General features: G+C 43.9%; 1 protein-coding gene and 1 long non-coding RNA gene across 3 annotated transcripts in view; one reads left to right on the top strand and one right to left on the bottom strand.

Moving 5' to 3' along the window:
* Positions 1–1,401, bottom strand: part of GYPC (glycophorin C (Gerbich blood group)) — a 27,560-nt gene extending 26,159 nt beyond the window's left edge. The window contains exon 1 of one of the 2 annotated variants that reach the window (XM_083586146.1): positions 1,105–1,401. In XM_083586146.1, coding sequence (XP_083442272.1) covers positions 1,105–1,138 — 34 coding nt within the window. In that variant the 5' untranslated portion in view covers positions 1,139–1,401. The remainder of the gene's footprint in view (positions 1–1,104) is intronic. The other variant, XM_083586145.1, reaches the window with a different exon arrangement.
* Positions 603–12,713, top strand: LOC310749452. The gene is made up of 3 exons (XR_014541636.1): positions 603–790; positions 1,458–1,584; positions 12,354–12,713. It is a non-coding gene; the product is annotated as an uncharacterized lncRNA (long non-coding RNA).
* The last annotated feature ends 705 nt before the right edge of the window (positions 12,714–13,418 follow it).

The raw sequence follows: 13,418 nt of genomic DNA, 5'->3' as shown, positions 1-13,418 counted from the left end.
CAGGGAGGACCCGTGCAGTTTGCACCAGTTACATAGTAGGAAGAACAGATGATCTCCACTCCTTACCACCTTGGTCTCTCTCTCCCTTCTTGTGTATTCCTCTCTGTTGGTGATAGACTGTAAGTTCCTCGGGGCAGAGTCTTGTTTGTGAAACTTTACATGCAGCTCTGAACAGTTCCATATGAACTGACAGCAATAATACATTAAATGATTATTATGTTTTAATTATTACAGACATTCATAATTCAATTCTTAATGGCGGTAATATTATTAAACTGGTTTCAACGGAATCATTCCCATACTGGTAATATGATCTCCAGCTTAGAATCTGCTTCAGTGTCTCTGTTGGAAGTCTACAGCTAGTACTTTTTTGCTCTCAAAAGCTCACTCAGGACTGACAAAACTCTGTAGCAGAAACTGGTGTGCTTCTGTCTCCCTAACCGCCCACCCAAATCTCCCTGGACTAACTTCCTGGTATAACTTTTCAGCAAAGTGTAAGGAATTTGAGAAACAGGAAATACACCCCTTCATTTTTCTAACGTTCAGTTGCCTCACGCCTGTTTTGCTACAGTTAGTGAAAACAAAAATGCATTGTGGCTAAATATAGTCTGACAGTTTGGGGCTTGGCTCTCATGTTACATAGACAGTTCCATTTCTGTATATTGAGTGAGGCAGTAATGTCCCAGGAAAGAGAAAGAGGGGGGTGGGGGAAGGATATTAAACAGCTAAAAACTTCTTTACTTTTTTTTACGAAATATGATTAATTCCTACTTGAAACAACACTTTCTTGGTAAGTGAACAGTAACGATTCAGAAGTTTAAATCTGTATTTTATCTTCTCCAAGGACTGTTATGTTTGGATTCCTGCCTCGACTTCTCCACATTCTCTCTCTCTGCCGATTTCCCACATCCACACTCACAAATGCAGGAAGGAAGGGAGTAAAGTTTCAAGGACACACTTTAGAAAGGCAATCTTTTTGGATTCTGTAGATACAGATGTATCCATCTATATAGAATAAAAACTTTGCAAAAAACTTAAGCTAGGAGTTGTACAGTTTGCCATTATAGTACCGGGGGGGGGGGGAGAGAAATATCGAGTACTCACGCGGAGCAGATGTTGTACTGTTTTGAGAAGCCATCCTTTACGCATTCAAAACTGCCCCCCTCTCTCTCCGCCTGTCTTTTTTTAAATTATTTTTTTTTTCTACTGACAGTCAGCTGGGCTTCCCTATCCGCAGTCCAAAGGCAGATGAAGCTGCAACAGCTGGCAGGACTGGGAGAAACCAGGAGAGAAAGCAGCTCTTGTTCCGGAGCTTCTTGTCTGGTTCTTGACCATTTACCACTGGAAAAGGAAACAGCACATGTGTCATTCAGTTTGGCCTCTCCAGCTCACACGAGGAGGAGGGGAGGGGCACCAGTTTGCAGATAAGCACTAACTTTTTTTTTTTTTGCTTTTAGCCCTCCTATCCCTCAGCTAACTAGGACCTTTCCACCTCCAGCAAGCAACAAGTTGAGACAAAGGCATCTTACTTTCAAATTGAGAGCCAAATGCATCTCACGCCAGCAATGTATAACATAATATAAGGTAAAAACAACAGTGAATTTTCAAGGGAGGAGGGAGGGAAATGGTTACGCTGCCAAAATTGCGCAGGGGAGAATTTAACAATAGGACTTTCATTTTCTCTCTTTGCTGTGGCAGCTTTTCTGACTCTCTGCACAGAGAGCTCCCTGCCCCCACCCCTGGTCCCCTATGTTCAGCTTTGAGATATATGGTTGTGTCTGTTTGTTTCTGAGAGCTGAAGGCAAAGGGAACATAGCGTCAGTGAGCAAAAAGCAGCGCGAATGAAGCTGTGTGCTTGGTCCACTTTGGCCTCTGGCTAAACAGGTTTTGCAGGTTTGGGGGAAGTGTTTCCCAAACTGATGAAACTAATTTGTCCAGGGATAAAAGTGGGAGGAAAGAAATTGGTTGCATACACCGGTGGGATAAGAAACAGGAGCTATAAATTGCAAGGTCCCCAGTCCTAACCTCTCCTCTGCCATGAGATCATGATGTAACTTTGGGTCTTATCGAGCACATCTTCTCAGACTCAGTTTCCTCCTTGTCCTCTGTGTTATGTTAATGATAGTACTTGCCTATCTTTCAGGGCCGATGTAAGTCAGGGGCTGTCAACATGGTGCCTGCACGCTCAGTCGGTAGAGCATGATGCACTCAATCTCAGGCTTGTGGGTTGGAGCCCCACATCGGGAATTGCAGGGGGTTGGACTGGGTGACCCTCAAGGTCCCTTCCAACTCTACAATTCTATGATACTTTGATTCTATATTTGTTTTGTTTTGTTTAAAAGCATTTATAAATTGCCTAATATTTTAAATATCTCTAAGTGGTATGCAGTATAAAAACAAACAATAACATTAGACAAAAATGCCTCATAAAACCAACAAAGCAGTAGTATAAAAGCATATAAAAACCAGAATACAGAGAATTCAAATACATAAAACAGGGTCTGGTATTATGGGTCAGGGAAAGTATGGCAGAAAGATAAGCCTTTATAAAGACATCTGAAGCAACTGGTGGTTGCTGTTTCATGTATGACAAAGTTGAAAGGCATTCCATAGTACAGGAACTATAGCAGAAAAATGCCCATTTTGGAATTACTAACCTATTGTATTCTGTAGGGTGTTGTACCACAAGTGGAATTTCCCCAGATAATCTAAGTGATCTTGCATATCTATACAAGGACAGGCCATTTTCCAGGTGACCTGGGCTTCAGTGGTTCAGGTCTTTAGGGTTTAAGACCTTGAACATGGCCTAGCAGCTGATCAGTGGCTTGACTCCCCATCTAGTTTCTCCTCATAACAATGTGGTATATGCTAGTTTCAGCTAGCTCAGTCACCCAGAAACGTTCATGGCTAAATGAAGATTTGAACCCAGGTCTTTCTGGTCCTAATCTGACACTTTAACTGCTACAGCACACTGGTTTTCTTAATCTTAATATTCAGTCAGGTATTACAGCATCACAGTGTGCTGCAAATCCAGGACCCTGCTGACAAGTGACACCTGATATCGATGCTTCCGTACATTTACAGTATCACATAGCCCAGGGGAATGTTCCTCGAATGGCACTGTTTTCTTGATCTTCTGCCTGGTTACAAAGTGCTTTCACAACTACCCGGGAAACAAGCCAGACAGTGCAGCAACACGATGATTGTGTCATGATCACCCTGGCAGGGGAGCTAATGCAGAGCCCAACACAATTCTCGTTCAGAAGACATAGTTTCTGCTTGCATTTTGATGAGAATCATTTTGGTGCCAGGTATTTTCATAGCACACTGTGACTTCTCTGCAAGGAAAGAGGATAAGCTGATGTGCATTCTGTTAAGCTGGAGATTAATATACAGTCTTACCTTGGTTCTCAAATGTAATCCATTCCGGAAGTCCTTTCGACTTTCGAAATGTTTGAAAACCAAGGCCCAGCTTCTGATTGGTGTAGGCACCCTGGAAACCATAGCGGAAAGCCACATCGGATGTTTGGCTTCCAAAAAACCAGAACACTTACTTCTGGGTTTTTGGCATTCAGGAGCCAAAATGTTTGAGGATCAAGACGTTCAAGAACCAAGGTTCCACTGTATTAGCACCCTGATTCTCGAAGGTAGTGGTTTTCAACGAGTGTGCCGTGGCACCCTGGGGTGCCTTGAATGAGGGTCAGGGGTGTCGCGGGCAACACTGACCACTGTCCCTCTTTCCTTCCCTACCTCCTCTGATGCGCTCTCATGTCTCTTCCTCCCAAAGGCTTGAATGACTGTTTGTTGCAGCAGTCCTGTCTACAAGCTCCACAGGCGAATGGTGCCTCTGTGGCTGTCCAGGGGGTGCTGGTTGCTAGGAACTGAGGCGGCCTCAGAGTAAGCAAGCAAGTGGGTGAGGGAGCCCAGCCAGCCAGTCCACCAGCCCTTGCTGTTGGGAATGGACACACCTCTCTTTGGGGCGACGGCGGCGGGGGGGGGAATGCAGCTCAAAGACCAGGGGCGGCAACAGCAGCTTCCCAGAGGACTCCCAAGGAGAGGGGAGAGGAGAGGAGGCTGAGGGAACACTCCATAAGGGAGGGTATTTGAAAAAGGGTGAGGCAAGTGGTGACATAACTGGGCTCCTGAGCCCCACAAGGGTGCTGCAGTTGGTCAAGGGAGCTGTGGACTAAAGAAGGTTGAAAACCTCTGTTCTAAGGGGTTCAGAAAATCATTTTAGCCTCACAACTGCCTTCCTGTTTAGATTAAATTGATAAGCAGAAATTGTACATGGCCGCACAATGAATGTCATTGTCAAGCAAGGATTTCAGGCTGTGTCCCACATCCAACATCATCATCATCATCAACAACAACAATATCTGTATCCTGTCCATCTTACTGGTTTGCCCCAGTCACTCTGGGCGGCTTCTAACATATATAAAAACATAATAAAACATTAAACATTAAAAAGCGCACAGAGATGGCGGAGCTGTTGCCCTTCATCTCATCAGCCCCAGTCAGCATGGCCAATGGTGAGGGATGATGGGAGTTGTAGTCCTGCAGCCCTCCAGGCTGTTATCCCTATTTTGGCCTCTCACCCGCATCAGAAGCAGTTTTAGAGTAGTATGACTGGAGTGGCTAAACTGAGTGCCATGCTGTTGGGGACACAGGCACAATGTTGTAGAATGGAGTGTGAGAGGCAAGGGAGCGCTGAATTTTAGTGCCGCACAGGGCACCACTGAAATTTGAGAGCCCAAAGTCCCCCCCGACCACATTACCTCACTATTTTTATAGCAAATAGGCTGCAGAACAGGAGTGGTTCAACATTTTTTTGAGGGGAGGAACCCCCCAATGATCTGTCTGGATAGGCTTGCCTGAACAAAAAGTTTCAGCATGCATTGGAAGCAGAACAACAAAGTAGCCTGCCTAATATGAATATGAATAATATGTGTAAAAGAGTCTAACCCCATGTGGTACTATATTTCTGCAGCATAATTTTTTTATATATTAATTCATCATTATTTTTACAGTTATACACAAACTGGGAGTGCGTATGTGTATAATAGGCAAACAATAATGTGCATATTAATGCATATAATATGTGGAATTGACAATATTTTTTAGCAGAACTGGCTAAAATATAATAATATCCTTGCCTCTGAGATCAAGGAGCGAGGTGGGAATTAGAAAAATAATAATCCATGCGGATTAGCTTGACGTGTAGAGTTTCAGAAAAATCCCATCCCTAGCATTGTGCCATTACTGCCGTGATTGCCCTGTTTTTACTACTATTATTATCATATTATTTTATGTTGGAAACTTCTTTGGGACCACATGGGTGATCAATGGTTGGTAAATGTTACAAATACAAATGATGTTACAAATAATGTCAGAAGCACTGCAAGGGAGCACAAGGGGTGTTAGGGTAGGGGTAGTTCCTCTCATGAGGGACACGTCACGTTACTTCTGGGATAGTGCACACTGTGCATTCATCTCTCACCTATGGCTTCTAGAAGCTGTCAGCATGCAACAGAGGCCCCACCCTGGGAATGGCTTCAAATGTTCCGGTGAGTTCCGGCTGAAAAAAAGAAGAAAAAGCCCTGACTAAAACTGGCATTTTGTTGAGTACAATCTATCAGCCCCCAGGATACATCAGATATGGGAACTGTTTAGTTTATCTTTGCAGGCTTTTAACGTATGTCACAGGATGATGTAGGAGAAAAAGCCATGAACATGAATGGTGTGTGACACCAAAGAGAAAAGTGGATTAACAGAAGACTGACTATGGAGAATAATGCAGGCTGGGAATTTCAAAGTGTGATTTCTGGCCCTGCAGCTTACCAAACATCTGCATGTTCAGAACTTGATATTCAGCTGGATTTTTAACCTTTTTGGAGGCTTAGAGCCTCCTATCGCTGGCCCCATATTACCGTGGGTTCATCAAGGGCTGTCCTTGTTCCCAAAGGGAAATATCCATAGTAGACCATTCTCAGTCCCACTTGAACTGGGCTAAATGTAGAGCATGGGATACACACTGAGAACAAACAACAGCCTAATTCTCTTTCTTTCCTTCTGACCTCAAATGCAACTTCCCTCAGGGAAGCTGAGAAATAAGACAATGAGGAAACAAGAATGGGACTGCTGTGCCATTAAATTATTAAATTCCTCCATGTCTGAACTTTCCTCTTACGCTTATTTGCTGCAGGCAGTAAAAGCTGTGAAAACGAGGCAGCTAAAAAGGAGTGTAAAAGCACCTTTTTGTTGAAAGGGAGTCGGATGGGCAGGATGAGGAAATTTCCCATGAAGCAGACTGGACTGTCCTGGAACAGGGACCTAGGTGGATTGCTCCTAGAGAGGAGGAAGATTGGCTATTGCAGGAGATGAACCCATGGAGGAATGTGGCAGTGGCTTGCCACCACAACCGCGGGTGCCCAGGGCCACACACACCATGGGAGTGTACACGATGAGGTCAGCACACCCAATGCCACACACTTCCGACATCCACGTGCAAGTGACGTCAGCACGCCCCGCACACACTGCCGAGCATGCTGATGTCAGATGTGTGTAGCACAATGTTTGGGCTGGGTGTGAAGGGGGTCTGGGTAGAGAGGGGACAGAATGTCCTCCAAGAGGAAAAGCCTGATTTAGAAACATGCTTATGTGTTTAAAAAGCATGCTAATTATGTGCCAGTAGAATCTAAAGGTGAAGACTGTTTTAGGAGAAGTAACAAGGGAACTGGATTCCTCATCCACATTGTTAGCCCATCTTTCCAGTTAGAGATGGACAAATGTGTCAGTTTTGGTTTCTTTCAGTTTTTCATATTGCCCCTCAATCTTCAAGTCAGTTATCCACAGTTGCACAGCATATATATATATATATATATTCTCACTAAACAGTTGACAAATTTTCAGCAGGATATATATATATATATATATATATATATATATATATATATATATATATATATATATATATATCCTGCTGAAAATTTGTCAACTGTTTAGTGAGAATTTCTCCCAATAAACACATTTCACTGCAATTTTGACTAATGGACACATTATTGTCAACATTTTCCCATAATATAGTGCATTTCATATGTTTTTTTCACACACACATACTGCAAGCTTTATTCTAGCACATGCATTGGTTAGAGAAGTGCATTGCAAAATTCAGAGAAGTGTGAATTTCAAAGGATGGTTGTGCTTTCATTTACTTACTGGTTCAAGAAGTGCAAATTAGGTAGTCTCTCATTAAAATGCAAACAAAACTGATTTCCTTCCCCATTTCCAGCACCAGTAACATGTGTACAACATCCCCCCCCCCCCGCCACTATGAGATTATTTGATTTTCCTTTTCTTTGAAATTTTGGTTGCGGGTTTTAATCAGATTGGCTAAAGAGTATTTAATCCTCTGATATGACCAGGTTACAACTCTAGGGTTCCACCTCAAAAGTTTAACAAGTTGTTTGTTTTTTAGTGCCTTCTATCTGCCTGCTGCACTGTGAGTAAAGATTTCGCAGGGCCAGTTCTAATAATAAATTGCATACTGATCATTTTTTTCTACCAGAGCAGGGGCACATTCATATTATATCTGATTGGCTTTCGTTCAAGATTTTCCAAGTTGCAGAAGGCAAAGAAGAAAAACACGGCAGCAAGCTTGTATGGCATGTTTATAATCAGTGCCTAAAACAAATCAGCCTCCCGGAGGCACCAAGAAAATATTTACTGATTACAGCACTCTCAACACCAAGGTTTTCTTTACATGACTATTTTGGAGGACATTCATCCTGAGAGCTTCCTGTTTTCATCCTCTGTGTGATGAACAGTTGCCAACACCAAGCGATGCTCAGAGTCATGAATGAACTCCTCTCCTAATCAAAACATTTGAAGGAAAGGGTATTTTTTCCTCATGTGTCTTTCTCTTTGCTTTTGATTTGTTGCTTTACTGCAACAAGAGAAGGGTACTGTATAGCACTGGGATCCACATGTTGACAGGTCTCTTTTACCAGTGTGTATGAACATAGAAATTATCTCAGATTTAGGAATTAAGAAAGTTGCCTTACGTGAGTCAAATCATTGGTCCATCTAAATGTAAAGGCAAAGTTAAGTCCAGTCAAAGGCGACTATGGGGTTGCAGCGCTCATCTTGCTTTCAGGCTGAGGGAGCCAGCGTTTGTCCACAGACAACTTTCTGGGTCATGTGGCCAGCATGACTAAACTGCCTCTGGGGCAATGGGACACAATGATGGAAACCAGAGCGCACGGGAACGCTGTTTACCTTCCCACCACAGCAGTACCTATTTATCTACTTGCACTGGGGTGCTTTTGAATTGCTAGGTTGGCAGGAGCTGGGACTGAGCAATGGGAGCTCACTCCATTGCAGAGATTCGAACTGCCGACCTTCCGATCGACAAGCCCAAGAGGCTCAGTGGTTTAGACCACAGCGCCACCCGCATCCCTTTGATCTCAGACAGTGACCTCTTTTCCAGCTGTGTCAGGAGATACCAGGGGTTGAACGTGATACTTTCAGCATGGCCCTACCAAAGTTTCGTGGCTAGTTGGGAGAGTGGGGCTATTTCAATGTGTGGAGTGAGATTCTCAGTAAGTTTCAAGACCCATATCCTCCATATGTTGTTGGACTACAACTCTCATCATCCCTGACTGTAGGCCATGCTGTCTGTGTATGACAGGAGTCCAACAACATCTGGAGTGCCACATCCCTCCCTTATAATAATTACAGCAATAGCTAGTATCAACACCAGTCACCAGTGGCAGAGCTTCATGCTCTGGCACCGGGGGACGGAGAGCAGGTGGGGGTGTGGCTGGTGCACATCCCAGGGCATGGTGTGCATCCTGGGGGCATGATGCGCTGCCTGCAGGGGCATGGCGCCCAGCATGGGTGGGGGTCAGCCACGATGGCACCCCACCGAGATCGCACTGTCAGGGGCGATGCATTTTCCCCGCCCCCTCTTCCTTTGCCAGTGCCAGTCACCACCATCCATCCTTCCTTTTTTAAAAAATGTAAATTAATCCATATTTACTCTGTGTCCTGTGAGACCTGCTTCCTTCTGCAGGCCCATATCAAACTGGTCTGGGAGGATGGGGCTCTGACTGACTCCAGCTACAAAAGCTGCTGCTGCTGATGGGGCCAGAGACAACCTTACATGGGAGTCTTGCAAGACCTGCTGATTAGAATGCCTACAGTCCCTAAGGATGAGGAAATGGTTTACGAGGTTTTGTGGAGGTCAAGATTTAATCTTGGAGATGCTTAATTTTTGTTAAAATAAAAAAATAAAATAAAAATTGTTCAGTAACACCTTAGAGACCAACTAAGTTTGTTCCAGGTATAAGCTTTCATGTGCATGCACACTTCTTCAGATACTTCAGATAATTTTTGTTGTTATTGGTATTATGTTTTTGTACAGTGATTGTTGACCTTATGAATTCTATAGGGATTGTTTGACCTCATTGCATACTTAGTTTTCATGTGTTCTTTTTAACTACTTACATTTCATTATACATTTGGAAACATGTAAATTTTTGATGTTTTAAGCTGTCTTGAGCATGTCTTAACTATAGAAAGACAGTGTACAGATAAGTTATGGTGAGGCATTCAGAGCTAGGCCTTAGGTCCTCTTAACTGTTAAGAGCTATAGTCATTCAGTGTGCAGAACAGGGGTGTGCAATGCATACTGTCCAACTCCCGAATGAGTCACATGACCTGCACCTCGCTCTCGTTCCCCAAAACGCATTTTTTTGGGGGGGAGGGGGAGTTCTCATGCAGTACCCAAAATGACCACTGTGGTATCGCACAAAATAAACCCGGGATGCCCCTTTTTTCTGGGGCACTTGGCAAGTATTGCAATGCAGTATCAGATGGTGTTGTGGGGCAGAACTATGAAAACATCCTTTCAGACACTGGCATTGCTACAACTTATCTTGATGGGTTTGGGCTACGGGTGGGGATGCGGGTGGCGCTGTGGGTAAAACCTCAGTGCCTAGGGCTTGTCAATCGCATGGTCGGCGGTTCGAATCCCCACAGCGGGGTGAGCTCCCATCTTTCGGTCCCAGCTCCTGCCCACCTAGCAGTTCGAAAACACCCTTAAGTGCAAGTAGATAAATAGGTACCGCTTTATAGCGGGAAGGTAAACGGCGTTTCCGTGTGCTGCGCTGGTGCTGGCTCGCCAGAGCAGCTTCGGCATGCTGGCCACGTGACCCGGAAGTGTCTTCGGACAGCGCTGGCCCCCAGCCTCTTAAGCGAGATGGGCGCGCAACCCCAAAGTCGGTCACGACTGGCCCGTATGGGCAGGGGTACCTTTACCTTTTAGGGGCAAGGATGGGGCTGTATGGACACACTGGTAGAAGCACCAGATTGATTTTGCCAGTGTAGCCTTGTAGCTGTGACTTCACTGCTCCATGTAAACAGTAGTGATGCTAGTGTCAAAAAGATGGCTTCACAGCCACCTGAGTCAGGAGATTGTTCTAAGGATGGGTGATATATGAATGATTCATTTTTGTTCACTGAAAGCACTAATTAAATGCATATTTCATCATACTTGGATTAGGCTCCTGTGTTTGCTTTTTCTAAACAGTAGGTTTTTCTGCTTATATGGCTTTCAGTGTTTAGAGGGGGCAAATTTGTCTCTTGCTTTCAACAGATCTGTCATTTATACACATTGTCAAGATTGCAGTGATGATGTTGACTGTTTTTCTCCAAATTACATTCTTTAGCATGATTTTGAAACAGGAGGTTGACTCCTCCAGGGGAACAGAGAGATCTTTCTCTTGGCCCCCCTGAAACTTCCCTGGAAATCATGACACACTGATTCTGTAATGCAATCTTTTCTTTGGCATTGTTCGGAAAAGAACCTCCCCATCCTTCCTTCCCCCACACCCAGCATGATTTAAATGGAAAAAATAATCTGCAAACAAGGGAAAACTTGGATCATGCATTCCTATTCACCTTCGCACAGAGAAAGGAGGAAAAATATAGGCATGAAGAAGTAAACAAGCACCAGACATCATCATCATCATCATCATTTTGCATCCCAAAAACTGAATAAAAACAATTAAACCCAAAACACACAAAAATCTGATTATTATTTTTTTAAAAGCAATACCCAAGGCAGAGACCTACTCATCCAGCTGGGAAAGCTTATTTGGGCAGAAATGTCAGTTGTTTCTGGAAAGTGCAGATAGTGGATGCCTGTTGCTTCTCCGCAGAAATGCTGCCAGGTTAGTCATAGAACCAGGAGTCCTGTAGGGGTCTTGTAGTCCAGCCTCTCTTGTCCAACCACTGCATGAGGGCCTCCAGAGAGGATCAGACCACTGCCCCTCAATGTAGTTTCCACAGCTATATTGCTCTTACCATCAAGACTCTCCCCCCCCCCCACATTACAGTCATACCTTGGATCCTGAACGCCTTGGTACTTGGACGTTTTGGCTCCCAAACGCAGCAAACCCGGAAGTGATTGTTCTGATTTGCAAACGTTCTCTGGAAGCCAAATGTCCAACTGGGCTTCCTCAGCTTCCGATTGGCTGCAGGAGCTTCCGGAATGGATTCCGTTCGACTTCCAAGGTACGACTGTATTATTAATACTACTACTATTACTAATTTATTTATACCCCACCTTTTCCCCTGCTGGGTTCAAGGCGCCTTACAGCTAAAAACAAGAACCACTAAAAAAATAAATCATTATAATACAATTAAACGCAGATATAATTCTTAAAAAAAACATTTGCATATAAAACATGTTTAAAATATAACAATAATTAAAATAAAAACACCACGGCACCAGCCCTTTAATTAAAAGCAGCCAATTCCCCGAAGCCTGTTGGAACAAGAAAGTCTTCACCTGCCAGCAGAAGGACAACATGGAGGGAGCCAGTCTAGGCTCTCTAGGGAGGGAGTTTGAAAGTCTGAGAGCAGCCACCAAGAAGGCCCTCTGCTGCATCCCTACCAAGTGTGCCTGCGAGGATGGCAAGACTGAGAGATGATCCTCCCCGGAAAGTCTCAAAACCTGGTTGGGTTCATATGAGAGAATATGGTTTCTCAGATAGCTGTGTTCATCCAAAATCTATTCTCCTGTAACTTCAGCCTGTTAGATCTAGTCCTGCCTCCATGGACAATAGAGGAGCCTCTTCTTTCCTTCATCTATGTTGCACCCCATCAGATATTTGAAGAGTGCTGTCATGTCCCCCATTTCTTAAGTCTTCTTAGTTCCTTCAGATACAGTTCCTTCAACTTTCTCATATCCCTTGCTTTCTGTACTGTAGATACATCTTCATTGTTTCAAGTGGGAGGGACATAATTCCAAGTAAGTGCATCACAACGCAAGTTCCCATCTGATCTTTTAGAACACAGTCCATTGGATTATAAAAGTAACAGCAACATGAACAAAACTCCTGTTAGTGGTCCTGGTCCTCCTTGGCTTCGATCCACCAGAAGCCATGCATTCAGCATTGTGGGTCTGATCCTGCGGAACTCCCTTCCTGTTGAACTTCATGCACTTGCCAAAGTCCTTCCTATTTCAGCAGGCTGGAGATTTTCGGTTTTTATGATTTATTTTTGACTGATTTTTACCTCCTGTATGTGTTTTGTAAACTGCATGCACACCAGTTAGAAACTTCATTGATTAAGTGGCAAGTAAATAGCTGAAATAAAATAAACAAATAAACAAACTCTGAATAAACAAATAAAATTAATGAATAAACAAACTCTTGCTCTGTCTCTGTCTCCTCACACTCTCTCTATATGGGGCAGGATTCAACTAATGCGCCGCACCAGCAGAAGCCTGCACAAAGACTTCCATTCACACAATGGGACCTTCCTCCTGTGCACCCTTGTGCACCCAAAATTTGCTTGTGACTGTCAGGAGAGCCCACAGAACAGTGCACAGGGGGAGGAAAGCGGGATCATTCCATGTGACAAGCTGAAATGTCTACACTGACTGGCAGATGTGGGGGACATTCATAGTCCTCTCCAGAGAAGCTAGGGATTGCACCTGGGACCTTCTGCCTGCAAAGTAGATGGTCCACTTCTGAGGTAAGGCCCTCCCAAGGAAGGAGAAGAAACACTGGTTTGATGCCTTCATGCCCTGCTTTTAGGCACATTGGAAATATCTGGCTAATAGCTATTAGAGCGAGGGTGTTCGGGTAAATGGTTTCTCATGTGATCCACTAGGGCTCTCCTTATGTCATCATGTTCTATCATTTACATTCCAGATGAATTGTGCCCCCATGTAATTTCTTCTGCCTCAGAGAAAAGGGGAAAATGCTTCATAAGTTCAACAGCTCCATCTTAAAATTAATGAGATTCCTTGCTCCTACAATTTCACGTGTATTATTCTTTTCTTTATAGCTTTGTTGCTTTTGCAAAGTGACTGGTCTGTGTTAAAAATCTTAATTTTCACATCCTCCAGT

Source organism: Podarcis filfolensis (assembly GCF_964270895.1).
Source record: "Podarcis filfolensis genome assembly, chromosome: 1".
Taxonomy (NCBI): Eukaryota; Metazoa; Chordata; class Lepidosauria; order Squamata; family Lacertidae; genus Podarcis; species Podarcis filfolensis.
The sequence above is the reverse complement of the archived record's forward strand: the minus strand, read 5'-3'. Positions and strand labels throughout refer to the sequence as shown.